This window comes from Natator depressus, chromosome 6 (genome assembly GCF_965152275.1).
Source record: "Natator depressus isolate rNatDep1 chromosome 6, rNatDep2.hap1, whole genome shotgun sequence".
Lineage (NCBI taxonomy): Eukaryota > Metazoa > Chordata > Testudines > Cheloniidae > Natator > Natator depressus.
In genome coordinates this window covers 35,596,641-35,624,634 of record NC_134239.1, presented here as the reverse complement: position 1 = coordinate 35,624,634, position 27,994 = coordinate 35,596,641, and the positions used below count along the sequence as shown (strand labels likewise).

At 39.5% G+C, this 27,994-nt stretch overlaps 1 protein-coding gene across 5 annotated transcripts in view; it reads left to right on the top strand.

Moving 5' to 3' along the window:
• The window catches only part of IRAG1 (inositol 1,4,5-triphosphate receptor associated 1), a 136,424-nt gene that overhangs the window by 84,811 nt on the left and 23,619 nt on the right, over nt 1-27,994 (top strand). For 4 of the 5 annotated variants that reach the window (XM_074955052.1, XM_074955050.1, XM_074955051.1 and 1 more), the window contains 10 exons: nt 937-1,110; nt 2,538-2,615; nt 3,303-3,352; nt 7,294-7,896; nt 11,104-11,182; nt 16,315-16,435; nt 20,689-20,719; nt 23,395-23,535; nt 26,441-26,572; nt 27,203-27,344. In XM_074955052.1, coding sequence (XP_074811153.1) covers nt 937-1,110; nt 2,538-2,615; nt 3,303-3,352; nt 7,294-7,896; nt 11,104-11,182; nt 16,315-16,435; nt 20,689-20,719; nt 23,395-23,535; nt 26,441-26,572; nt 27,203-27,344 — 1,551 coding nt within the window. The remainder of the gene's footprint in view (nt 1-936; nt 1,111-2,537; nt 2,616-3,302; nt 3,353-7,293; nt 7,897-11,103; nt 11,183-16,314; nt 16,436-20,688; nt 20,720-23,394; nt 23,536-26,440; nt 26,573-27,202; nt 27,345-27,994) is intronic. The other variant, XM_074955055.1, reaches the window with a different exon arrangement.

Below are 27,994 nucleotides of genomic sequence, written 5' to 3'. Positions count from 1 at the left end.
TGTCTCTTTTTAAAAGATAACTGAGGGCCTGATCCAAAGCGCTTGAAGTCAATGGGAGTCTTTTCACTTACCATAATGGACTTTGGATCAGGCCCACTGAGGTGGATTTTTGACAAGACCCTTAGGGTAAAATGTTCAAAAGCACCTAAGTGACTTACCACTTAGTTCCAAAAGTGACTTAGGCTCCTAGATGCCTTAAGTCACTTTTGAAAATGGGACTTAAGTTTCTAAGTTACCAAGTGGTTTTGAAAATTTAGTATGAAGCTACGTGAAAAGCCAATTTTTAAATAGAAGAGGAACAATTGTAGACCCTAGTGATCAAATTTTCAAAACCGGCTTCTAGAATTACAGTCACAGTTACAGATGGTCAAATATTTGCACATGCAAAATTCTGGGCCCCAATCTGCAAACCTGCCAATAGAGCTACTCGTGTGCTTAAAGTTAAGTATGCACTTCCTTTCCCAAGGATGTTTGTGGGACTTTGTGCTTGAAAAATTTTACAGGCAGAAACTTTCACAAAAAATAGTTTGTAACAGAAATACTGATAGTACTAGCTGACACAGGAATAGTGCCATGGTCATTTTTATAAATAAGGAAAATCAATCTTAGAAATAAATAAAAGGGTGGGTGGTATACAGAAAACCAAGTTTTATGTTAAGGCAGTATTTAAGGTGCTGATGAGCACCTTCACCTCCAGTGATTTCATTTGACAGGAGATCATCAGGATCTTCTAGGATTAGTCCCTAAATCAGGGGGGACAGCACCACTGGAAAGTGATGTTAAAAGTGATTGGTTAGTGAATATGAGTTGATAGCTCAGTTATAGGTATATTTTAAACCATATGATATGCACACATGATTTTTTAATAATATGCAACAAATTATCTAGAGACAGGGTTATACTATACATATCTAAGTCCCATGCTTTGCTACTGAGACAATACAGGTCAGGTGATTGATCTGGTAAATGGCCAACTGCCAGATGTCAAAATCTCAGATGAAGATAAAAAGAAGAATCTTGAGTTACTAGAAGAAGCAAAGAGAGTGAGTGAGCGGTTCCTAATGCGCAGAGGCAGAAAATCAAGAAGCAGTCTTCCAGAGTCTCCCACAGGTAGGTGCAAGATGTGAAAATAACATACTACATAGAAATCCAGAAGTTTTCAAATGTATAAGGCACATGTTCAACATGACCCATGCATATCATTTGTAATTGTTAATCTCCCTGAGGATATTTCTCTCTAACTGTCTTCAAAGCTGAGTAGAAGGCCTTTCCAGTCAGCTAGTCTAGAGCTGGCACACATTTTTTGTGCAGAGAGTTTTCCCACTCAAAATACGAAATTCTACATGGAAAGATGTCCATATTTATTAGATTTTTCCCCCCACAGGAAATATGTAAATAAAAATTTGTTTTTCAATCCATAGTTCTAAACTAAATTAAAATTGTGTTGACTTAAAAAGTTGTTTTATTTCATTTTTTGATTTAAAAATGAAGACATTTTATGCTGGAATGTCAATTTGAAATGACACTTTTTTTTCCAACTTAACATTTTTTGGAAAACAGAAACAAAATGATACTTTCAAGGAAATAAAGTGAAAATTATGGTTTCATTTTCACTTGTCAATTTGAAACCAAACATTTTGTTTAGAATTGTTTGAAACTTTCTGGGAAAAAACAAAACTTTTTTCTTTCATTCAAAATTCCTGTTGGCAACATTTTTGTTTTCTAACCAACTGTAAGCTCATTGTGATTTTTTTTTCACTAGTTTCCTTTGTGGGTTTATATATATATGTAAGATGATATTCCTGATACCCCTTTTACCATCTTTTTTTTTTTTTTGGAATTGCTTGTCTTTTTTTGGGTCATTGAAGCCATAACCCATTATTGTTGTCATTATTTTAACTGTTTTTTCTTATTGGCCTGATGCTGCAAACAGGTGGGCACATGTAAGGGCGTTGATCTTAGAAAAATATGCTGTAGCACAATGAGGCTAAGGTCAAATATTTTGTCACAAAATGTTTTTTAGGGCCTTCAAACCCAATCAGTCTGTGATCCACAAATTATTGCAAGATATAACTAGGAGTCGCAGAAGCAGCTTGCTGCTTGCTTCCATTGTGGGTTCTGGCCCTTTTCAGTTCACACTGTGTACAAATTCCCAAGCCCTCACTCCTGTACATCCATTTCCCTGTGTTGCAGTGCAGACAGCCCCTACAAGTGACCCACAAGTGCAACAGAAATGCAGCATCAGAGGATCATATTTAGCCCATTCAGGAAGTAGCCTGTTTGTTTCTCAATACAAGTTGTTTACATTTTTAGAAACTAGTTTCTGTTTCCCCAAAATGTTTTTAGCAATCTGAAATAATTTGTTGAGACTTAGGAATGCTCTGGCCATGAACATTACTATCAAATGACTATGCTACCCCACTGTCTGTTGGGGTGTTTAAACCTGAGCAGGAAGCTTAGAAACCACAAGCCAAGTAAAAAAAAAAAAAATTACCTAATGCTTTCTTTTTCTTTTTTTCCCCCCTGTTTTAATGAAGCTGTTTCCCCTACACTTAGTCCAAGGGTTTCACCTGTACCAGCTCAGAGCAACTCTCTCACTCTTCCAATCCCAACAGGTAAAGTTATCTGTAGATGTTCAAATTTAAACTATTTTACAAAGCCGGGGGGGGGGGGGGAGTGCCCATTAGGCTACACTTCCATCCATTGAAAAGTAGCCAGGATTCATAAATTCACAAGTCTCTGTCCTTGAAAATGATGAAGTTTGTGAATACCCACCATATGTTAGTAGGTATGCAGCATTGTTGTAGCCGTGTCAGTCCCAGGATACTAGAGAGACAAGGTGGGTGAGGTAATATCTTTTGTTGAACTTCTGTTGCAGAGACAAGCTTTCAAGTTGTCACAGAGCTCTTCTTCAGGTGTGGGAAACTTATTCAGAGTGTCACAACTAAATACAAGATGGAACAGATATATTAAGACTGTTATTTTGTACTTATTCCTAGGTTATATGTGCGTATTTTATTGTCCTTCTCAACTGTGAAGCTTTGCTATAATAATTAATGTTCTATTCCTACTGCAGTAGAATAGGCATTTGTTTATTATTTTTATTATTTATTATTTCCACTTTAAGATACAACTTTATGAATTCTAATATCTAAGTGGGAAATTTTCAGTGTTGTGCCTTTGAAACTCTCCACCTCAATTATCTTGCGGGTGGGTGGGTGGGTCTGGGTGTTGCTGAAATATAATAAACAAAAAATAAAAAAGCAGGAGATTCTCTCCTCATATATGTTTTACTATTCTAGGGTCTGATGTATGTATAGCCACGGGTGCTGGGTCAGTGTCTCCACTGCAGGTAAGACTGAGTTACAAGTGCTGGCTGTGGTATACTGTAATTACAATAATACAACTTTACACTGTCCTATTACTCTCTAAGAATAATGTGATGCTTTCAGTAGCAGTCTCTATACCAAAAGTAGCAAAAGTTAGGGCTAAAGATACATCTTTTATTTAGGTTATGATAAGCTTAATGAGCTGACTTTGAAAGCCAATTACACACAACATAATGACAGTTCTCTGAAACATCATGGAGAAGTGGAGAGCCACTGGAAGATTAGAAAAGATCTAATGTGTTCCTGATTTGAAGAAAAGGACAGAGGCATAATCTTGGTAGTTACCATCCATAAATGTAATTTCTACTTCAAATAAAGTAATGCAACAAATATTAAGAGATTAAAATATCATCCCTGAACATCTAGTGGAGAGCAGAATTAAATGCAATAGGTGTCATGTGTCTGTCAAAAAAATAAAAAAGAAGTCTTGCAAGACAAATTACTTATTTTTTTCTTTTTTGTTAGAATAACAAAATTATAAAAGAGGATGAAAGGCAAGCAGCAGAATTAAGCATTTGATACAGTGTCTTACAAACTCTTACCCTTGAAATTAAACTCAGGTTGGCTCAGATAAGAATTCTGTTGTGTGGCTTTGAAACTGAGTGAAAAATCATAATCAAAGTGAAATGAGATACAGCACTGAACTGAGAGGCCAGGAGGGGTCTACTGCAGCACTGGAGGGAAAAGATTGCTTCCAGCCTTAGGATCTAATCCTATGAACATTTATGTTCCTGTTTATACACATGAGTATTTCCATTGATTTTTAACTGAGCTACTTATGTGAGGAAAATTTAGAATATATGTGACTTGAGTGTTGCAGAATCAGGGTCATAGTTAATATTTAGAACCATATTGTAACCCCACCTAATGCAGCCATGCAAGGGAATAAAAGGAAATAAGATTCCCACCTCCACACATACACATGACCCTGCACATCTGCATTCAGGTTCCCTGCATCTCCGCATTAGTGCTCCTTACCTCAGTAAAGAGAGGATGAGGTGCATGCCCCATACTTCCTCCATCCCTTCTCTCCTACAGGCATGTGAGTAAGGAATATGCAGATCCCTGGCTCTGACCCCTAATACACGGGCCAGCAGAGTTGGCAGGTGCTGGGAGGGGTGAGGAAGAATGTGCACCCAGTAAAGGAGTGGTGCAAATCATTTCTCCCTGTGAACTAGAGGCGAGTAAGGAAGAATCTGTGTTTACTGTGACAGTTCCTTCTCATGCATCAACTAAAGCATTGGGCAGAGGCGCAGTCTAGCCTTTTGCAATCAGAAGGAGAGAGCAAACACCATGTTAAAGAAATTTTCCAATTAGGCGGAGTTGCAATTGTCAGTAAACAGAGAAATAACAGAAAGGGACCCAGAGAGATTAGAAACACAGGGAGAAAATGAGATAATGTGATTTAACTTAGGAAATATAAAGGCTCATATACTGGTGGTGGGGAAATAATGGGAATCATTCACTCAATTAAAGGAAGAAACCTGGAAAGTTATCATGCTGAGAGATGTAGGGGTAAATGCGTATAAGCACTTTGATATCCTCAGATAAAATAATTGGAATAAAAATGGTGGTAATAATCAATTACAAATGTAATAACAGTATGTCATTCCAAAGAAGCAAATGGCAGCGAAAGGGGAAGTGGTCCTTCCCAATTAAACCCCCCACCCCGCTCATTCTGTTTCCTTATTTTGTGTGTGTGTGGTAGGCACTTTCCAAACACATAAAGAAGTCTGCCCCTTAAAGCATACTATTGAAATACTTATTATTGTTATTTATTTAATCAATCACTTAATCTGGAAGTTTATCACCAATATTGCTATCTTTAATCTCCTCTAAACATCATGAACAATATTAATGTCATGTTTTCTCTGGAAAATATCCTAGGAGCACTAAAAATCTAGTGAAGTTCATGGCTATGATTAGATTCCATAGCATAGAAAACATTAAACATTTTTGTCTGTCAGGTACAAGTCTACTTCCATCAAAGATGGGTAGTTCTCTTTGAATTAAAGAATCCCTATGTCTATGAAGTGCACAGCAACCTTAAAGTTACTTCTATTCATTTTTTATATTCGTAGATTCCAAGGCCAAAAGGGACCATTATGATCAAGTCTGACCTTCTGTGTAACACAGGCAATAGGACTTCCCAAAAATAAGTCCTAGAGCAGATCTGTCAGAAAAACAGACTTTTTTCTTTCAATATTTCTTTGATGTGGAAATAAGTATACAAGTTCTAAAGCTCTAAATATTTTCGTTTGTCTATCTCAGTGATTGCATTGCACCAGGGGAAGGAAATAATAGACGTTTAATAGAGCTAGGATCAACAGCACTTTTAAGTTTGTATATGTGACAAACCTCCTCCTCTACCTTGGTGGGTCTTGCGCTTATTGGCAGATTTGGTCGCCTTGGACCTTCACGGCAGCCCTCAGTTTGGCCGTTTTCATGAACCCACAGTCCAGGTCAACTCCTCCTGTGTCTGACCAGGAGTTGGGAGGTTTGGGGGGAACCCAGGCCCACCCTCTACTCCAGGTTCCAGCCCAGGGCCCTGTGGAATGCATCTGTCTAGAGTGCCTCCTGGAACAGCTGTGTGACAGCTACAACTCCCTGGGCTACTTCCCCATGGCCTCCTCCCAACACCTTCTTTATCCTCACCATAGGACCTTCCTCCTGGTGTCTGATAATGCTTGTACTCCTCAGTCCTCCAACAGTATGCGTTCTCACTCTCAGTTCCTAGCGCCTCTTGCTCCCAGCTCCTTACACGTGCACCACAAACTGAAGTGAGCTCCTTTTTAAACCCAGGTGCCCTGATTAGCCTGCCTTAATTGATTCTAGCAGCTTCTTGATTGGCTGCAGGTGTTCTAATCAGCCTGTCTTAATTGTCTCCAGAAGGTTCCCGATTGTTCTGGAACCTTCCCTGTTATCTTACCCAGGAAAAAGGGACCTACTTAATCTGGGGCTAATATATCTGCCTTCTATTACTCTCCTGTAGCCATCCGGCCCGACCCTATCACAATTGCAATAAGCCTACACTTTGGGCACTGGGAGAACTACTGCCATACTAATACCTTATGCCTGGAAAGTTGCTTAAGAATTGTGTGTTTGCTTGCTTTGTTTTTAGCTGGGGAGGTTGTGCATGTAGGACAGTGCCTGTTTTCAATATGGATTTCTTGTAATATTGGGCATTAAAACATAAAATGAGTAAAGCAAACTAGTTTTCTCACCTGTGTTAGCAAAATCAAAACAGATGTACTCAATTCAGGCAACCCAATGCCCACTTTGTCTTCATTCTTGCTCATAGTTCTGACTCTCACAGACCTTGCCAGTCTGGGAGCAAGGGGCCATGCAAGGTTTAAAATAAAAAAGTGATATGAATTCATGGAAAGCCTTGGATTCTCCAGACATGGTTTAACTGGTTAAACTTGTTTAGGCTGTCCTTGCAAAGAGCACCAACAAATTTCTTGTGAAAATATCATTCATTGTAAACCAGATAGATTGACATGCCAGGAATATCTCTTCTGCTTCAGTGTAAGGTTACTTGTTTGACACATTTATGGGCCTCATTCTGCAGCCCTTACTCAGGCAAATCTTACACTGAAGTCAACAGGGAGTTTTGTCTGATGTAAGGTTAGCTGAATTGGACCCTGGAAGTGGGGGTGTGATTTTTTTTTCAAAGGCACAAATGAGAGGTGCCTATCTCCTGTTGATCATCAACATGCCTTCAAGCACCTACCTGCTTTCTGTGTCTTTCAAAATCTCCCCTACTCTCTCCTCTACAATGAAGCATTTATAAGCAAATGGCAGTGAAAGCGGAAGTGTTCCTTTACAATGCAATCCAGCTCACCCCCCATCCTCCCCCCCACACAGTGTTTCTATAACTTTTATACATATCCTTTTCTTTCAGAATGTCACAAAAGGTTTAACCGATCGAAAGCAGAATGATCAGAGGAAGGTTTCTCAGGGAAGGTTGGTTCCTCGTTCCACTAGTTTTGAAAACTCCAAAGAGAAACTCTCTGCACAAAAAGAAAACTTTGATCCACTTACACGTATGGATAATTTACCCAAATCCTCCCCTTCAGGCAGTGACGCTGGCAAAACTTCTCTTAACACAAGCAGAAACAGCTGTGAAAATGAACATGGAAAACCATTACTTAAGAAATCAAAAGAAAATGACTTTCCTTTAAGAATGTATCGACAAGGACCAGGCATAGGTACTATGGACCCAAAATTTAAAAGTTCTGTACCAGAACTGATGGACCCTAAAGTTACCTGTAAAACAGAACTTAAAGGATCTGGAACACGCCCTCCTCTATTACGAGCTGTATCGTGGGATAGCATAGAACCTGGACATCAAGAAAAGGCACCTTTTAAATTACTACCTGAAGAAGATAAAAGCTTTGCCATTAGAAATAAATCCAGCAATCAGTTGAATAAAACATTAACGTTCAAAGACCTCCAAATACAAGTTCAACCAGTTCGAATGCAGAAATTGACAAAGCTCAGAGAGGTGAGTTTCTGGACATAAATAGCATTATGGAGTGTTACACTAAGTTACATAATGTTCCAATATCCTATATGTGAACTACTGTGTTTATACATCACAAAACTATAAATTAATACTTATTAAAGTGCTATACTGTAGTAGACTAGGCAAAAATAATTTTGTACCGTTTAGAGATGGAATTGAGGAGATTGGATAGTGAAATATAAGAAAACAGATTTTTTTTTCATTTTTTCTTTTTCTCATAAGAGACCATGTAGACTAGACTCTTTTGATTCCATTATTGTTCATCTAACTGTGCATTTCCTAAGTCTTACATAGTAAAAACTTATTAAAATATATGCAGTTGTTATTCTGGGCTCTGAGCACTCTGAGATTTATATTCTTGACTGGATACAAAAGGCTTTGGATGTGAAACACAGTTCAGTACTAATGGAACATGCGTAGCTAAAACTTGAGCTGTTATGTTTAGAAAATTGAGTCCTAATCTGAAGCCCATCTGAAGTCAATGAAAGGTGAACTTTGGATCAGGCCCTTATTGAGAATACTGTTAGAGGTATTCCTAAATACACCTGTACCCCGATATAACGCTGTCCTCGGGAGCAAAAAAATCTTACTGCGTTATAGGTGAAACCACGTTATATCGAACTTGCTTTCATCCATCGGAGTGCTCAGCCCCACCCCCCTGGAGTGCTGCTTTACCACGTTATATCCGAATTCGTGTTATATCAGGTCGCGTTATATCGGGGTAGGGGTGTAGTTCTACTGACAAAGTGGCTTCAGTGCACTGCACACAATGTTTATCATTTGGACCAGAAAATCAAACTACAAAAAGCAGCATTTTGTTACGTTTTAGGCTTGGTGTGTTCTCTATGAAACAGTCACATTTTCTTATTTTATCACTATTTTTATAATTACAAGAAAGCTTATGCTTAAGTGATGGAAAGAATTACAGCAAAGTTAACATAGTATTGTGGTTTTTTTCCATTTCTATTTATTGAATAAGTAGCTTTAAAATTCCTTTCCACTGGTGTATTCTTGTTCTCAGTTCCATAGAAACTGCAATCTCTTCACAACACACACGCTGCTGTTACATACACATTTCTTGGTTTCCAGAAACCATCTTATGGAAGAAAAATTATCACATGGCTGTATGAGAAACATTACTTGTTTCCCTCTATTTAATATAAAGGTGAACACATAGTACAATGGTATTTCAGTTTCAGATACAGTGCATTATATGTAAACAGGAAGAAGCTGATTAACTGTCTTGTCATTTTAAGTAATATTTGGGAGTGAAATAATCTACTTTACTCTCTAAGGAGAGATTTAGATGTGAAAGCTCTCCTTCCTGAGGATATATCAACAAACCTTATGCAAAAAAATAAATTCTTTAGGAGTGTTACTTCTGCTTATGCACTTCCTTTTCTACTCTGTGCTATATTTGTCTGCTCCTTCCAGAATTTCTCCCTCAAAACAAGACACTCTCTGACTTTATAAGTTAATAGAATTTGGTGTGTGTGGAATGAGAACTGTATATGGACCTAAAGGTCCAACTAAAGTTTAGCACGGTTACTGTACTTCATTAAAGTCTGACTCTGCCCTGGTATACCCCTACATGTCTCTCACTGGAGTCAATGGTATCTTATTTGTCCTTATTGTATCTTATTTGTCCTTTTTTTTTAAAAAGGCCACTTTTGTTTAGTTCTGTTGAACACATTTGAGTCTCTGTAAAGAAAATAGTAATATTTTAAAGGGTTTCGGCCTTTGATCTAAACCTTGGCTTACAAGATATAAGGGAGATTAAAAAAAAAAAAAAGGAAATTGCACTTCTTCAGATAAACTCTCAAAGTGCCTGCTGCATTCATGCAAAAGTCTCCCAGACAGAATACATACAGGGGACAGTGCAAGAGCTGCTGTGCCAAATTCTTTCATGGTGTACCTCTGACTACACTAGAACTACACAAAGGGTAAACTTGGACTTTTAAGTCTAAAAATTAATCTGCTTGATAATTGTCAGTGTTTTAGCATCAAAGTATGTGCTTTTTAAAGTGATTGTTAGAGAGGCATGAAATGTAAAAGATAATCCACCCACGAACATTAGCAAACTGATACATATGTATTGCAAAGAAGAACCCTTGAATTAAAAAGCAGTAAATCTTTCACTAGAGCTGAAAGAAACCCTTCACTGATTCTTAATTACAATGATACAACAAAAATATCTTCTTGCAAGCCTCCAGCTGATTATATGCAAGGTAAACACAGCGCTGATATAAAAGAGAATATCAGATTTTAAAGTAGGTTATTTAACTCCACAATATTAGTCCTCTTTTTCTTGTTTACATACTTTAAGATGTAGAATTATGTACTGGAAAAACAATTTCTTTGAATAAGCGCTCCAATCATATGAATGCCATAGAGATTCCTAAAAATAAATAATAATAAATTTATAAGCAACAGAATCAGTACCTGAAATCAGGAAATTAACACTTACAATATGTGGCAAAATTCAAGTTAAAAGAGATTAATCTTTAGGTTTAACAAGGAACCTTTTTTAGCAAAGGACCATGTTTATGACTTATAAATACACTTAAGAGAAGAATGTTATCTAAATTTATTTTTTGCAAAATTTAATCCCCTCTCTGCTTGGGAGCATAGTGGCACCATAGACTGCAATAACAGTGAGAAGCATTAGCTTGCAGTAATAACACAGAAGGGGTTTTGTGAAGAATTCCTAGTGGACAAGTGGGCTAAGTGACAGCCACTTGAATGTCCTTTTCTGCATTTTGCCCTCTCTCCTTCCTGGGATCAGTTTTACATTGACTTATTGTAGCAGTAACAATATCTAGAACTTTTTATTTTTCCTCCACTTGCGTAGAGAGAAATTGACCTTCAGTAAATGAGAGAAATAAATGCCTTCTGCAAATCCCTATAGGCATTGAGCAACTACAGTGGTGACCATAAATCTACACTGAAGATTCGTTAGTTTGGAGACTTTACTAAATAAAATGGGTTGAAGTGTTTTATACCTGAGTTATTGAGTCATACAATTTAATATGTGACTACAATTAATTCCTTTTGCATACTTCATATATATATGTACATACGTGTATTTCAGAAATACAATGTTGACCTTAGTTTTCACAGTGCTGTGATATTTAAATTGAGACATCTAATTATTCTGTTTAGAAATATTTCAATTTTTCTCAACAGGAGCATATTCTGATGCGAAATCAAAACTTAGTTGGACTTAAACTGCCTGAACTCAGTGAAGCAGCTGAACAGGAAAGAGGTGCAATATCATCAAGCTGGAAGAAATACTTGTTTATTTCACACAGTCTTTTTATCCAAATAATGTAAAAGGAAATGATCTTTAGTTACCGTACTGTCAGTACATTCTCAAAATGTAACAGTAAATGGGGAATCATCTAACTGGTGTGTTTCTAATGGGGTCTCTCCGGATCAGTTAGTTGCCCTATGCTATTTAATTTTTTTTTATCAATGATCTGGAGGAAAACACAAAATAATTGCTGACAAAGTTTACAGATGACACATACGTAGTGTAAATAGTTAAGAGGACAGGTCACTGATACAGAGCAATCCGAAATGCTTCGTAAGCTGGGCACAAACAAACAATATGCATTTCAATATGCCCAAATGTAAAGTCATACATCTAGGAACAAAGAATGCAGGATATATTTACAGGATGGGGGACTCTCTTCTAGGAAGCAGTTGACTCTGAAAAGGATTTTGAGGTCATGGTGTATAACTTGCTGAATGTGAGCTGCCAGTGCAATCCCTGGATATATAAACAGGGACGTATTGAGTAGAGGAAAGGGGATTATATTGCCTCTGTATTTGGCACTGGTGAAAAATTAGAAAGACTGAGAGGGGACATAACAGTTTTCAGGTACATAAAAGGTTGTGACAAGGGGGAGGGAGAAAAATTGTTCTTAACCTCTGAGGACAGGACAAGAAGCAATGGGCTTAAATTGCAGCAAGGGAGGTTTAGGTTGGACATTAGGAAAAAATTCCTAACTGTCAGCATGGTTAAGCACTGGAATAAATTGCCGAGGGAGGTTGTGGAATCTCCATCTTTGGAGATTTTTGAGAGCAGGTTAGACAAACACCTGTCAGGAATGGCCTACATAATACTTAGTCCTGCCATGAGTGCAAGGGACTGGACTAGATGACCTCTCGAGGTCCCTTCCAGTCCTATGATTCTATGAAAGGATTCAGAGAAGAGCCATGAGCATGATTAAAGGATTGGACAACATGCCTTATAGTGGCAGAATCCAAGGAGCCCAATCTGTTTAGCTATCAAGAGAAGGTTAAGGGGTGACTTGGTCACCATCTATAAGCACTAACATGGGGAACAGAAATGGGCTTTTCAGTCTAGCAGACAAAGGTATAACAAGATCCAATGGCTGGAAGTTGAAGCTACAGAAATTCAGACTAGAAATAAGGTGCAAATTTTTAACCATTGGAACAATTTACCCAGGGAGTGGTGGATTCTCCATCCCTGGCAATTTTAAATAAAAGCTGTTTTTCTAAAAGATCTGCTCTAATTTGAACAGGAATTAATTCAGGGAAGCTCTGTGGCCTTTGTTATGCAGGAGGTGAGATCAGATGATCACAATTATTTGGGGTGTGATCCAAAGACCATTGAAATAAATGGAAAGATTCCTATTAACATCATTAATTCGTAAGTTTTCAGGCCAGAACTACCATTATGAACATCTAGTTCAACCTCCTGCAAAATGCAGACCACAGAATTCCATCCAGTAATTCTTTCTTCAAGCATGTAACTTCTAGTTGAGCTAGCTCTTATCTTTTACAAAGAGCTCAAATCTTGATTTAAATAATTCAAGTGATAGAGAATCCATCACGTTCCCAGTAAGTTGTTCCAAAGGTTAATAATTCTAATGTTTAAAAATATACATCTTATTTCTAGCCAGAATTTGTCTAGCGTAAGCTTCCAGACATTCAACCTTGTTATGCTTCTGTTTGCTGGATTGAACAGCCCGAGCTTCTGTGTGCTAGATTACCAAATTTCTGTTCCCCATGTCAACATTTATAGACTGTGATCAAGTCACCCTTAATCTTTTCTTGGATAAACTAGATTGAGCGTCTTATCTCTCTCGCAGTAAAGCAGGCTTTCCAGACCTTGATTGATTCTTGTGGATATTTTCTGAATCCTTTCCAATTTTTCAACATCCTTTTTGAAGTGTGGAGACAAGGCATGATATCCTGGCCCGAATGAAGTCAACAGCAAAACTTCCATTGACATGAGCTAGGATTTCGCCTTGGAAGTGGATTGCGGTAGCACAGATGAACCAACATGCTTATACTAACCTCCTGTATCATGATTTTTTGTGTGATCAGATGGACCACCTTGTGGGGGGCTACCATTCAAATGAACAAATGACCTTCCCTTTCCTCAAGAGATTTCCATGTTGCTCTGTGACATGTGTTCCAATATATAAAACTAATATTAGTGATAGGACTGTAAAGGTTGAGGCCAGTGTTTTCAAACCTGTGTGCCTAAAATCAGTCATCTAAATCTGTGTATGAAACCCTAACATAAAGGTGGTTTGGTTTTTCAGAGGTGCTGAGCATTCACAATTTCCATTTACTTGAATGGGAGTTTTGGGTGCTCAGCACCTGTGAAAAAGAGGCCACCTTTTATGTAGTGGCTTTAAATAAGGATTGAAATTACTAACGTCAGTCACCCAGTTAGGAAATATTTCTAAATATCCTAAATATTTCTGCACTCTATAGTTCAGTTTTAAATATAACTACAAGAGAAAAACAAACTTTGGCAAATATCCCTTCCAACAGGGAAGAAGGCTCAGGGGAAGGAAACTTCTGGCAGACATCCCTCCACCTACATTATCCTGTCAGAGGTGCTGGATAATATTCAAAATAGGTTGTGGGGCTCACCTCCAAACCTGGCAGCTATCCTGGGGTCTGCAGGAGGTTAGGGCTGGGTGAGCAGAGACTCCATTCCTCCCCTTTCCCCACCAGACCCACTTGGGATCTCCAGCAGCATGATTCCACTGGAGTTTCACTACTGTGGATTCCTCCAGGTGGCTACTGCTCTTAGGATCCCCAGGGTGGGGTATGCTCTGCAGAGAAGATAATATAGCCTGGGTGTGCATTATCTTTTTCACTAAGTTCCACAGTGCTGGAGAGGGGAATGATGCATCCCATTCCCCCATCTGCCCTATTTCTACTCCTTTCCCCATGCAGACTTTGGACTACCTCAAGAGGCTTACACAAATAGAGACTGGCGAAGGAGGGCACAGTGCAGTGGAGGTGAAATGCACTTTGTTGCTTTGCACTCCTTAAGTAAGACACTGTCAGAACCTCAAGGTTCAGTTTCACAGGAAAACAGTTGAGAGATTGCTTTACTTTTAACAATTTCAACTGTAGCATCACAGAAAATCACATCATAGTATCACAGCCTGAATAAAAGACACAACTTGCCCCACACATACACACACACACACCCATTCCCCACAATTATTTTAAGGGGATCTTGGTTGTAGTGATATTGTTTGTGGATATAGTGTCTTAGTCCTGTTAATATACCTTTAAATAGTCATTTTCAGCAAACCTAAGTTTGCAGGGCTGGAATAATTGCTACCTTTCAAAATTCACACATGTAGAGCTGGCAGACTTAGAACTTTTGAGAAGAAAACATTCTGAAATTCTACATATTATTTTACATAGGACTGCAAATCTAAGGTGTCACCCAACGTCTAAGGCATAGCATGGACATTTAGAAGCCAACCGCACATCGGAATCTGTAGCCGGGGCCTTAAAAATCAACTCCTTCACCTCACCGGGAAGAGCAGCAAGGAGCAGAATCCTTAGTTTACTTATTAAAGAGCTTCTTACTTCCTTAAATTGTAACGAAATTAACTTAATGTAATATTTTACTAAAACATACAGTAATCAAGGTGCCAACAGTTTCCTTTGTTATGAATCACACAGTGTGGCTTCATCTTATCTTATCAGTGTCAAGTTGTCTGTCTTGGTCATCTTGGGATAAACACGACTTTAAAACTACAGACCTTTAAATAAATTAGCAGACCCAGTAAATTGGAGACACTGTTATGAGGCAGGCTTGTTATTCTTAAGGGCATATATGCAACGGTGCTGAGGTGGGTGCTGGACAATTTTTAAGTATTAAAAAGGTACAGAAAACAGGAAATACAAATTTAGTTGTATAATTAGTAGAGAATCTGCCTCCATTAAGCTTCTCTAACTCCAACTACTATCATGCACATTTTTAAAGGGTCAGAGCTTTTTCTTACTACCTCTTACATTTTTCCCAAGTCCAAGAGTTTGTTAAACAGGGAGGATTTATCTAGAAGACAGGAACATGAGTATTCATAGGCTTTCCAGCTTCGTTTGTAGGTGTTCATGTTCTAGAAATGAGTCTTGTCCAGGGTGGTCACAAACAGTTGTCAGGGCATTGTAATTATCTTGTCCTTTTCCTATTGCTAACCACTAGATGGGAATGAGGTAGTAGGGGGCTTCTGGTATGGAAAAGGGTGAGACCCAGTGTTGTATGAGGAAAAAGTGACTGAAATGCACTGAGAGCCACTGGTCCTAGTGAAGACGAGAGAAGTATAAGAGTACAATTCAGTATCAATATTCTGTCACATTTGTAGCAAGTGAACATGTAGTATAAACAGTTAGATATCATATATCCATCACAACTTGGGGGAACAGTGAAGCCATGTAGTACAGTGTACTTTCTGCATCAGCAATAATCTTGGCCAGATAGCACATAAATCATCTGGTAAATGACAGTGCCTTGTTATAAAACATCTAGTGCAAAATTCCAGCATGATATAATCAACTAACAAAGCTCAGAGGCACTGGACTAGATGTTCCAACAGTCTATTCTGATTCAACTTCTGGGGTTCCTAGGAAAATGCTCACCTAGAAAAATAGAATATTTGCTCTTTTCCAGTATGTTTAGAGGCACTGTGCCGTGCCAGAATATCTCCTTCCCTCATTATCTCCTTCCTTCCATGCCAGAGATTGCCATTCCGAATAGTTATTCTTGCTGCCAGTGTTCAGAGAGGGAAGTAAGGTAACTCTACCCTAGTATTAATGAATATTATAATAATGAACAGATGGATTATAAATTGGTGATTGGGATGAATAAAGTACACATTTCAGACTGCAGAGACAAAGGGTGGGGTTTTAAAAGCACTCCACTTTTCACCTAACTCTACTCCCATTGAAGCCAATGGTAAAAGTTCCAGTGACTTCAGTAACAGCAGCATTCCGCTGACATGGAATATTTTTTAAAAACCCTCCCCAAATGTCTATGGGAGGCTGATTTCTGTATTAACACATGACTTCTTACAGTGACTTAATTGTGTCTTATGAAATTGTCCTTAGGGCCTTCACCTATACCTTGCTCCACTGAAGAGGAGGAGTCAAAGAACAGCTCTGATGTCATGCCTAATATTCCTGATATACTACTACGAAAACTCCGTGTGCTTAAATCTCTGCCAGGAAGGTAAATGCTAACTCGGGGTATCGGTCCAGCATCTGTTGGAAGTCTGCTATCGAAGAAATAGTTGGTTCGACTGAACTAGCATTATGTAATTCTGCTCTCATATGAAATCCATATGTAGATAGATTTCTGAATCAGGATTTTTGGAAGGGCGATTGAAGCTATATCTTAAAATTTATTCCACAGAGTCTTATAAAAATATGTGCATTTCTCAAACACCCGAAATGAAGAAAAAGAGAACCCATTTTAAAAATAATTTGAAATTCATAGGTCTGTAAATGTCTTATAAACATGAGGTGCAAGCTACAAATATTCCTTACCAGATTGTTCATGGTCTGACAACTCCTAGTTTTCCAGAATACTGCTGCAAACTTAGGTATTGGAAATGTTTGTATTTCCTTCATCAAAAAAATAAAACAAAAACTATTGGGCCAGTTTGCTCCTTGCCCTGGTAAAACCTGGGGAAGGGAAACTCTGCAAGGAATCCCCTCTGCCAGTTTCTCCTAGATCAGGGTCCTCAAACTGGGGGTCAGGACCCCTCAGGGGGTTGCAAGGTTCTTACATGGGGGTTTGTGAGCTGTCAACCTCCACCCCCAAACCCCGCTTTGCCTCCAGCATTTATAATGGTGTTAAATATATAAAAAGTGTTTTTAATTTATAGCGGGGGGGTCACACTCAGAGGCTTGCTATGTTAAAGGGGTCACCAGTACAAAAGTTTGAGAGCCACTGTCCTAGATCATTGCTTTGGCAGCAGGGGGGTTGCCACTCTGCAGATTTAGATGGAGGACCTGCCCACAAATTCCACAGATCCCCCAGGATCTACAAGCAGCCTGAGACATTGACGCAGAGATCCTGTCCCTCTGCCACAACTCTAGAGTCTCACTCTCCTTTCATCCTTCTTGTCATTGCTGACCCAGGATCCCCTTTAAAGGGCAAGAATTTCCCCACCACATAGGGAGCTCCATGGGAAAGATAACATAGCTTGTCTTACTTGTCCAAAGTAATCTATATGCAGGACCATTAGAAGAGAATATTGTGTATCCATCTGCCCCCATCTGTACTCAACATGGGATTAGATGACCCTGTCCCCAATTTGTCCCACTTCCAGCCTTCTTGCACAGATTCCAAGCCCACAGTGTACTCCCTGTGAGTTCTGGGACAAGAGCAGGAGACACTACCACCAATGCTTTCCACATGGGAGGGTGGAGATCTGTGCAGACATCACTGGACACCCGGCCCTATGTTAAGAAAACCTTAAAGTTGCATTGTTAGGCACTCAAAAATGCAAAAAGAGAGACCTTAATTCTGCTCTCCTTTGCTTATGTACCACAATAGTCATTAATTGCATTATCATATAATGTTTCTCAGATACTATAGTAGAATCCCATACATTTTTCTACTACTTTTGGTACACACAGATAGCACGTACTCTGTATATTCCAGATCAAAACAATAAAAGTCATGTATACACAAGATGTACAGTGAAATAGGAAGGAATATCTGTAGAGTTCTTGCCTCACTCATGGCCTATATGGCAAGATACATGTTGCACAGCGGGAGAAAGAATGGTAAAGTTAATAATATTGTGACCAAATTCTGTAGTATGTGGCCTAGTATTTAAAACCATATTTTAATTCATATATACAAGTGGGTAAAGTTAAGGTTATATGGACAGCCTTGACACTGGATTTCCTGATTTTTGAGCACTTCACCAAGCAACCTTAACATTCTCTTTTATATAATTTTTAATACAGTTTCCATAATCTGGAACAATCTGGCTAAAACCTATTGTCCTGTCCCAAGCAGTATGAAGAAAGAGTAATTCCTAAAGTATATCTTTTAGCGAAATATCCAATATTGATTTTAAAATTGTCAGTGATGGAGAATCCACCACAATACTTGGTAAACAGTGGATACATCATTTAACTCATTTGAGGTCAACAGAAAATGAATTTAGCCTCAGAGTTTTTGCATAAGTTTTTACAGCTTTGAGTAGTGAAAACCTAAAACGTGTGTAATGTAAAACCACTATTTTACCAAAACTGTGCCTAGATACTTCTGTGCACCTTTGTAGCATATCTGTAATCGTGCAAAATACTCCATTGTGACCAGTGCAGCAAACATGCACTGTATAAAACTTCATGTAAGAGAATATTTATTTAGCAAGTGATGCAACTTCAAGATCTTGTAAAGACAAAGGCAATTGAGTAGCCAAGGACAAAATAATTTAGAGTTGTACTGAGGTAAATGCCTAACAATATTCAGAAAAATAGAATTTGACCACTAATCCATTGAATGAATTCATACATGACCTTGCACCCGTACTGCATGTTTGCTGGAGTCTCCATGGCCAAATTAAGGAAGTGATATTTCCTGGTCATTGTAACAGTCCTGTAACACTGGCAGACGCTCACACTTTTTACTCCTTCTTTCCAAAATTAATTAACTCCACATCAGCAAAGAGAATGATTTGTATACAAAGTACAGTGATAAAACAATAAATGAATTTTACTTGCATATACTACAGCAAATCAAAGAGCTTACTACTATTGAACTTGCCAAGAAGTACACATCTGTCCAAAATAACAAACCCTTTCTAATACGAACACTTTGCCCTCCAGCAGGAAATGTCTTTTCCCATATGATAGATGTGCTGGCCTCCTCTTTTTGGAATAGCTATCAGTTCCAGATATTAATGCTGCTCCACTTCATCAAGAAAATCTCTTGCTCGTAAATGACAGACAGGCTAACTTCTCTTTGGGATAAACACGCTATACAAAATGTGAATAACATTCGAACATGCTGAGAAATGTATTGCCCATACAATACCTACTATACGTGCCAACCACTTCTTCCCTCATTAGCATCCCAACCTGTAGGTGAAAGAAGCACTGCCACTCCTTTCAGGTATTTCCTTTGTTTGTTCACTTATGCAAACACTCTGGGTAGCATTCAAAAGTGTCAAAACAATAGCAGGGGATAAAAATTCTGTAACTCACTGGTAATGTGGACACGGCTACTAATCATGCCTGCCTATAATCCAACAGGCTTACCTAAATCAGCTCTTGTGTAGTATTTTGTGGAATCAAATCTGTTATCACTTCCTACTTCTCATGCTGATATTCATCATCCTTGTAGCAAACTCCGCTATATTGTGCTGCAGCTGCCTCCTAGCCAGTTACAACAGACTGTATCTCCACATCTTACTGCATGAAATGTTCATATTTGCACCATTTTTCTTCCTACGGGTTTCTGCTGTTTTCACAATGATTACGTGCCTCCACCTTCTCTTCATGGCTACCATGATGCACCAATCAAAGGGTCATAAGGGACCGCAAGGGTCATATAGTCTAACCCCTTGCCAAGATACAGGATTTGTTGTCTAAACCATCCAAGACAGATGGCTGTCCAGCCTCCTTTTGAAAACCGCCAATGAAGGAGCTTCTATAACCTCCATAATTGCCCTGTGCTGTAAACTCCCCCTGAAGCTTTGGTACAGGCCACTGTCAGAGACAGGATAATGGGTCAGATGGACCATAGTCTGACCCAGTATGGCAGCTGTTATGTTCTTATGTAACCAGGTGACATCCCAAACCAGCACTGGTTCATTTTCTGATTCCAATCTGGATGCAGATGAAATCCAGTAAGAAGAGTCATTCTTCCAAGACTCTGTGAGATACATGTATTCTCCAAAAAGAAAAGGAGGACTTGTGGCACCTTAGAGACTAACAAATTTATCTGAGCATAAGCTTTTGTGAACTACAGCTCACTTCATCGGATGCATGCAGTGGATAAATTGGTTAGTCTCTAAGGTGCCACAAGTCCTCCTTTTCTTCTTGCAGATTCAGACTAACACGGCTGCTACTCTGAAACCATGTATTCTACAGTATCAGCCAATGATCACAGTACAACTTCAGCGCTTTGAAACGAATTCTGTCTGCTGATCTGTCTAAGTTTTTATATTGTGTTCACCATACTGCCTGAGCACTTAACAGGAGGAGGATGGGTGGTGATACTGATTCCAGGCATAATACATTCAACCATCAGTTGTCCCAGAAGCCTCTCCCCCGATTTTTCCTTGCATGTTCATGTTGGCGCAACGTAGTGTTGCTATACCACCAGCCCAGCTCAGGTACGATACATTTCGGTTAGTGCGTAAGTACTGTCTTGAAATTGAAAGCAGTCACAATTTAGATTTTCCCAAAAATGAGCCATTTTTTAAAAAAAATGTAATAAATGTTATGTTTTCATTTCAGCTCTCCTCCACTTACTGAAAAAGAAGTTGAGGTAAGTGATTTAGTAAACTCAAGATTCATAGATTTTTTTTTTTCAAGGCCAGAAGCAATCACTGTGATCCTCTGGTCTGACCTCTGCATATCACAGACCATAACTTCTGTGTTGAACAAGAACATTCATTATAGAAAGATATTCAATCTCAATTTAAAAACTTCAAGTGAGGGCGAATCCATCACATCCTTTAATAAATTGCTCCAATGGTTACTCACCTTTGCTGGGTGGGGTTGGGGGTTAAGTGCCTTATTTCTAGTTTGAATTTGTCATGAAAGTTCTTGGCTTTGTATAATTCAGATTATGCTCTTAATTCTATATTTTATTTTTTATTTAAAAATTCAGTTATTATGGTACTACTGTGTTTTCCATGCTGCATTGGTTTGTATCTTTTGTAATATGCTGTCAATTTTGAGAAGTGAAAGGATAGCTGGTCTGTTACAGAATAATTTAGCAATTGTCTGTGCTCAGTTAACTGCCATGAATGTGAATGGTTGTGAACATGAATACCCACCAGCACAAGGATAGTATTGACTCCGGGTATTGTGACACCTTCTTATCACATCTATGCGAAATATAAAGGCCCAGTTTTTCAAGAGTGAGCACTGCTTTTACAGTGCCTCAATTTTATAGTACCTAGCTTTGGACATTGTAACTTAGAGAGGATGCAGATCACTTTCAACTCTAATCAGCTGTTGTTCAACTATGCGGGAAGGAGGACAGGAAACACTGGATGTGGTTTTATTAGGCCTCAACTTTATTATTAACTGTCTGGGAGTACCTGGCAGATAAAAAGTGTACAGTGCAGGCAATTCCATGATCATTTCAACATATACCTATGAGCATGGGTGGTGGGCAGCCGCCCCTAAGGGACACCTGGGCCACGGTGGCCCCGCCCCTTCCCCGAGGTCCCCGCCTGCTGCTGCTGCCACCTGCCTACCTGCAGTCCACCTGCCCCACCCCTAGGTCTCCACTACTCGCCACATTGCTTCTCCTTGGGGGCAGGGGAGTATGGAAGGACGCTGCGAGGAAGCAGTGGGCGTGCAGGTCTGCCGGGGGAGTGAGGCAGCTTGGCCAGGCACTGGGGCTGCCAGCTTAGTCCTGAGGGGGTGGCTCGGCCCAGCGCTCAGGCACGGGGTGCGGGAGAGCGGCTCGGGCAGGGGGCGGACGGGAGCATTTTGGCCCAGTGCTCAGGTGGGGTGGCTCAGCGCTCAGGGTGGGAGGAAGGGCGGCTTGACTCAGCCCAGCATTGGGGCTGGCTCGGGGGCAGCTTGATCTGGCACTGGGGCTGGCCCGGGGTTGCTGGGGTGGGTAAGCCAGGGCTCCTCTGGTCAGTGGGGCACTCAGGGCTCCTCCTGTTATTGGTGGGGGGGGTTCCGGGCTCTGGGGTGCAGGGGGTGGGGCCTGGGGCAGGGACTGGGCCAGCAGGCTAGTAATAGCCTCTCCAAAGTGGGGGTTCACCCGCTGCCCATGGGGGGGCTTCCATCAGCCCTCCCCCTTTTCCATCCTGGTCCCCAGGCCACCTGCTCCTGGAACCTTACCATCCCCCCCTCCCCCAGTGAGGGGTAAGGTGGTCTATAAAGGAGAGGAACTGGCACCCTGCCATGCCAGTTACAGGAGCCCTGAATCTCTCGTTTCTGCTCCTTTAAGAAATACGTCCTTTAAATCCTTTACCAATCCATTTATCTGATCACTGTATCACTTCCCTACAGAGTACCTGTGCTGGACAACTGTACAGTGCAGGTAATAACATGATCATTTTAATATATACCAGGGGCCTTCCATCATCCCTCCCGACGCTGTTACCTTATCATCCCTCCCTATTTACATACCTCCTAGCCTTGTCAACCCCAGGGGGCTTCACAGCTCCCTGCCACACCCTGTGTTGCAGCATGGCCAACCACACAATTTTTACTCCAGGGAAAAGTTCGAAGATCTGTCCCAAGTTCCTTTTAACCTACCTTAGAGAGGGTGCTGATCACTTACAACTCCAGTCAGCTGGAAGTGTGCGTTCTCAGCACCTCACAAAATCAGCCCTCATGGGTGTAAAATTTAAACATCCAAAAAATTGAGGCTAATTTTAAGAATATGTCATAAAAGCTTTAGATTTGTGACAAGCAATAATGTATTTGTAAAGAAGGAAATACTCTCAAAACCAGGTTCAAGAAAATATCAGTTGATAATCTTTTGCTGCCTGCTATATCAGGTGTTTATGTCCCAGATGAAACATTTCTGGTAAATTATGAGTTCATCCCTGGATTTCCTTTGCACAGACTGCCTGTTTAAAAACTTGGGGACCATTGGGAAAAGTCCAGCTAAATAACATAGACATTTGTGATTCTGGTACATAATGCTGTTAGGTAGTCTAATTCCTTCATTACATTTGTCATGCTATGCTGGTATTTCCGAAAACATTGAGAAAAAGAGACACTGCAGCACATTTACACATAATAACTAATCTCAAAGAGGAAGGTAAAAATAAAATAATCTCCAAAAGATAATGTAATGTCTAATTTTATTGTATGTATGGGGCCTGATTCTGTGGTCCTTACTTAGGCAAAACTGCCAGTGAAGGCAGGCAAGTCATATCTTACTGGTAATTTCTTTACCAGAATAGAAAGTTCTAGTATATAATCACTATTATTACAAATGCCCTTTGTTTCCCCGCCCAACAGACTGTGTTTGTACAACTTTCCTTGGCCTTCAGAAATGATAGTTACACCTTGGAATCTAGAATTAACCAGGCGGAGAGGGAGAGAAATCTTACTGAGGAGAACACGGAGAAGGAACTGGACAACTTTAAAGCAGCCATTATGGTAAGAAAACAGGGATAAATTCTTTTCTCTTTTAAACCAGTAAAACTCCACTGTTGTTAATGCAGATACACCTGCTAATATCAGCTGTGAATTTGATTCACAGACTTCATTTTCTACCACTTTTACTTCACTACTTTCACCATGACAGGCAGCCAGTTAGTCAAAGCTTCTAAGTAGGTATCAGAGAAAGATACCTAGGCTTGATTACCCCCAGACTTAGGGCAAAAATTATGTCTATAAAAGCTTGTGGCTTTTATGGACATAATGCCTCCTGGAGCTCCCCAGTCTGCAGAGGAAGTGTAGCTGTTGTGGCACCCTTTAAGGAGGTGCAACATAATGAGCCAGCGGTGTGGAGAGCATTGTGCTGTCTCTCTCCACCGCACAAACACTCTTTGGGGAGTAGAAGACCTGTAATTGTGCTCAGCCCCAGTGTGACAGAAGGGGGCAGGGCACAATGTAAACTCTGACGTGGCTGGGACCACTGCAGGAATGAAGCATTTCTGGGACTGCAAGGGAGCACTTAGCCATGGCGAGCTGGAGTGGGATCTTATTGTCATTTGGTAATAAACCTAAATGGACAATTTAGGTATGTTATTGAAAGGTGTTAAAGGCAGCTCTCTCTTCAATGGCTTGAAGTTCATGGCTTGACATAAAGCCATACTGGAGATGTTAAAAAGAGGCCTGGGGAAGGGAATTGTGAGCTTTCACGGGACCCGTTCAGGGGTCAATGAAATCTCCTCGGTAAAAATATTGTAGTTCCTGGACTCTTTTCCACTTCTTATATAGTTTCCAGGGTGGCTGTTTTCTGCTTCTAATCAAAAATTTGTCAGCTATCAGCCATTACCTTTCTTGTGTCCAACTTTCCAGCTCTCCATGGATTTTGTAACTGAAATGCCAAATAATTTTGAGATATGTGTCAAGTTACAACACACTGCAAAATTCCTTGTGCAATAAAAGCAGCAGAGACCCAGGTACCATGGTGATAGGTACAGTATTAGGTAGACAGAATGATGTACTGATCTGGGGTTGATAAATAGTTAAAAGAACATAAGGCAAGAGTCACCCATTATATTTGGCAAGCAGGGCACACGAAGTTACGAAACTGAAGGAGGATACAATTAAACAAGGATTGTGAAGTTTACATTTTTTCACTGGGATTTCAAAGCTGCATTTGAGGATTATCTGTACCTAAAAATGTGAGGGTTGTATTGCTGCTTTCTCCCCTATTCTTGGCTGTTTAGAGAGCTTTAAGTAAGCAGAGATGATCTATTAAATCTCATGTCTTCATTTATAGTAATCCTTTGTGTACACATACATTTTTATAGCTGTTGCATAAGGGCACTTTGAAATGCAGCCTGTCATTTGTAGTAATACAAATATTTTGGTTTAGAATCATTTACTAGCAAGAAATAAAGTAAGGATCATGTTAACAGCACAGGAGAAAAGCAGCTAACTTCCCCTCCTCATTCCAGTTCACATGGCACAATTTGGACTTAAATGGCTACTTTATATAACCTCTGATGATATGTGTAATTTTTACTAAACAGGGTCTTATTCCAAATATTTTGACGCTCCGATCACCTTAAACAAAGGGACAAAGCCCATGGGAGTTCCTGTACTACACATGGATCATGTTAGGGCCTACGTCTGTACCTTTGGAACTCAGTTGAAGATTGCCTGTTCGTTTCTGTAGGAGCAGGCCCATTGAACAGTGTTGCCAACTCCCATGATTCTTTCAGGAGCTTCATGATATCAATGTTTTACTTAAAGCCCCAGCTCTCGAAGACAACTGATAACATGAGAATCTCATCTTTCATTTTTAAAAAAGGTTTTAGTCCCCACAAAAAAGCTTGACAATGTAAGCTGAGTGTACCCTAACGTCTCAAAGACCAGATGGCGCATAAAACCCCCGCACACATTGGTTTAAAATCATGAGACTTAAAAAATAGATCTCATGATATTTAGGAGCCCCCTGACTTCATGATTTTTGAATGTTTGGGGTCAGCAATAGTATAAATGTCATATTCATGATGAGAGCTGTAGGTTTTTCTTTCAGGTATAACTACATAAACAAATAAAACTACAAATAAAATCTGAATCACAGATATTCATGTTTATTTCTGATTCAAAGATCCCTTCTGAAGTTACTGCAGCCCTTTGACATTGAAACATGGTATAGAACACAGAAATGAATCCAACACCACAAAAATCTGGCTCTAGAGCTGAATTACCTCAAAGTGTGGGGGATTTGGGCCATTTTTTTAAATACAGTGACAAAGAATTAAATATTACAGAGAACAGCAGTCACTAATTAGGGAAAGAGTTGTTCACTAAGGCCCTGATTCAGCAAAGCATATGAACACATGCTTAACTTTAACTATGTGAGTAATCCCATTGAAATCAGGTATTTACGTGCTTTCCTGAATTAGGGCCTAAATTACCAGAGTGATTTGAGTTAGTATATACAGATATTTCTGATTCATTTCTCACCTGTCCATAGGATTGTTTTCTGGTTTTTGCAGGCAATATTAGAGAAAGTCATGCTGCTTGCTATTGCTCTTTTCCTTTCTGAGTTCTTGGAAAGTTAAGGGTTTGATAGCTTATCAAAATGTGAATATATCATAGAAATTAGAAAAGCTGAAGACACTTGTTGATACCTACCACACTGGCAAGTTCAAGTATTCTTTGGGTTTTGGAAACAGATTTGTAAATGGTCGTTACTATAAAGGGTATATTTCTAAAGTTGTACGTAGGCCTTTAGCAGTGAGACTTCCATTGACTTTAGTGGGAACAGCACTTCAAATGTGCACCCTCTGAATATTTGCCTCTAAAACTCTTAGCCCGTGCTTTGATATTTTGGTGGTTAGCCCATGATTTGATGTTTTGGTGCATTCTTTCATTTCAGTCTTCAGCTGCCTTATGGCATCACTATGAACACAGAGAAACTTGCCAGAAGCTGTTGGAGGATATTGCTGTACTACATCGTTTGGCTGCTAGGCTCTCCAGTCGTGCTGAAATGGTTGGAGCTGTTCGCCAGGTAAGACGGTTTAAAAAATCTCCAGCGTGTTCCTTGATTTCTATACTTTAGCTATCACGTTTTAGATCTTAATGAAAAAAATTAATGTTTCACATAGTTGCACATGTATGCACGTGTGTAAATATATTATGTATCTCATCATGCGATGCATTTACACACACACAATTTTTCTGTAGTGTACTTGGATTTTATCTGTCGTGACTGGTTTAAAGCAATTAACATAACTTCAGATAACATGCTATTGCCCTCAATATGGCATGTGTAGGTAATAGAATGCACACAGAGGGAAACTACCCTTGAAGCCACTCAACATTTGTATGATATATATAATTTTAAATAATAGTTATTTCACATACAAACCAGGTAATTATAGTAACATTTTGTGTATGAGAGTTTGTGTATAAATGTATGATCTGATCATCAAAAATATCAATATCGTCCGTATATGTCCATGTATGTGCTGGGATTCAGGTGTGGAAGATAATTCTATTTAGCCTGAGGAGTTCCCAGTCATGAAAGTCCTTTTTGAACAACTGCTCCATAGTCAGCTCTGGCAGAACTTGGCAGACATAGAGATGAATTATTTGTTTAAATAGTATAGGAGTTACCCCTGTATTTCTCTCACTTTAGGAGAAACGTATGTCAAAGGCCACAGAAGTAATGATGCAGTATGTGGAGAATTTGAAGAGAACATATGAAAAGGACCATGCTGAGCTAATGGAGTTTAAGAAACTGGCCAATCAGAATTCTAGCAGAAGTTACAGTTCATCTGGTAATAACAGTGCTTAAAGGCTTGCCTTTAATCACATGGGTTTATAGTGGTACTTATCTTGTAAAATCAGGTATTGTGAACATTCTCAGTTACAGAAGCAGATTTTACAAGGTATCTCCCAACACAGACTTGTGTATAGTATCTGCAAGAGGTTTCAGGCCTGGTTGGATTACCCTATTTTAAGAAAAAAGAAAAGGAGGACTTGTGGCACCTTAGAGACTAACAAATTTATTTGAGCATAAGCTTTCGTGAGCTACAGCTCACTTCATCGGATGCATTCAGCCACTGAATGCATCCGATGAAGTGAGCTGTAGCTCACAAAAGCTTATGCTCAAATAAATTTTAGTCTCTAAGGTGCCACAAGTCCTCCTTTTCTTTTTGAGAATACAGACTAACACGGCTGCTACTCTGAAACCTATTTTACGAGTATCTTTTTGAATTTCCCTTGTATATGACACAAAGCTACTTTATCTAATCCTGCAGTTGTTAGGTGCACACCATTTCCCATGAAAGTCAATGGAAATTTGAGAGAGAAGGTGGGTGAGGTAATAGCTTTTATTGCACTAACTTCTGTTGGTGAGAGAGATAAACTTTTGAGCCACACAGAGCTCCTCTTCGGGGCTGAAAAAGGTACTCCCAGCATCAGAGCA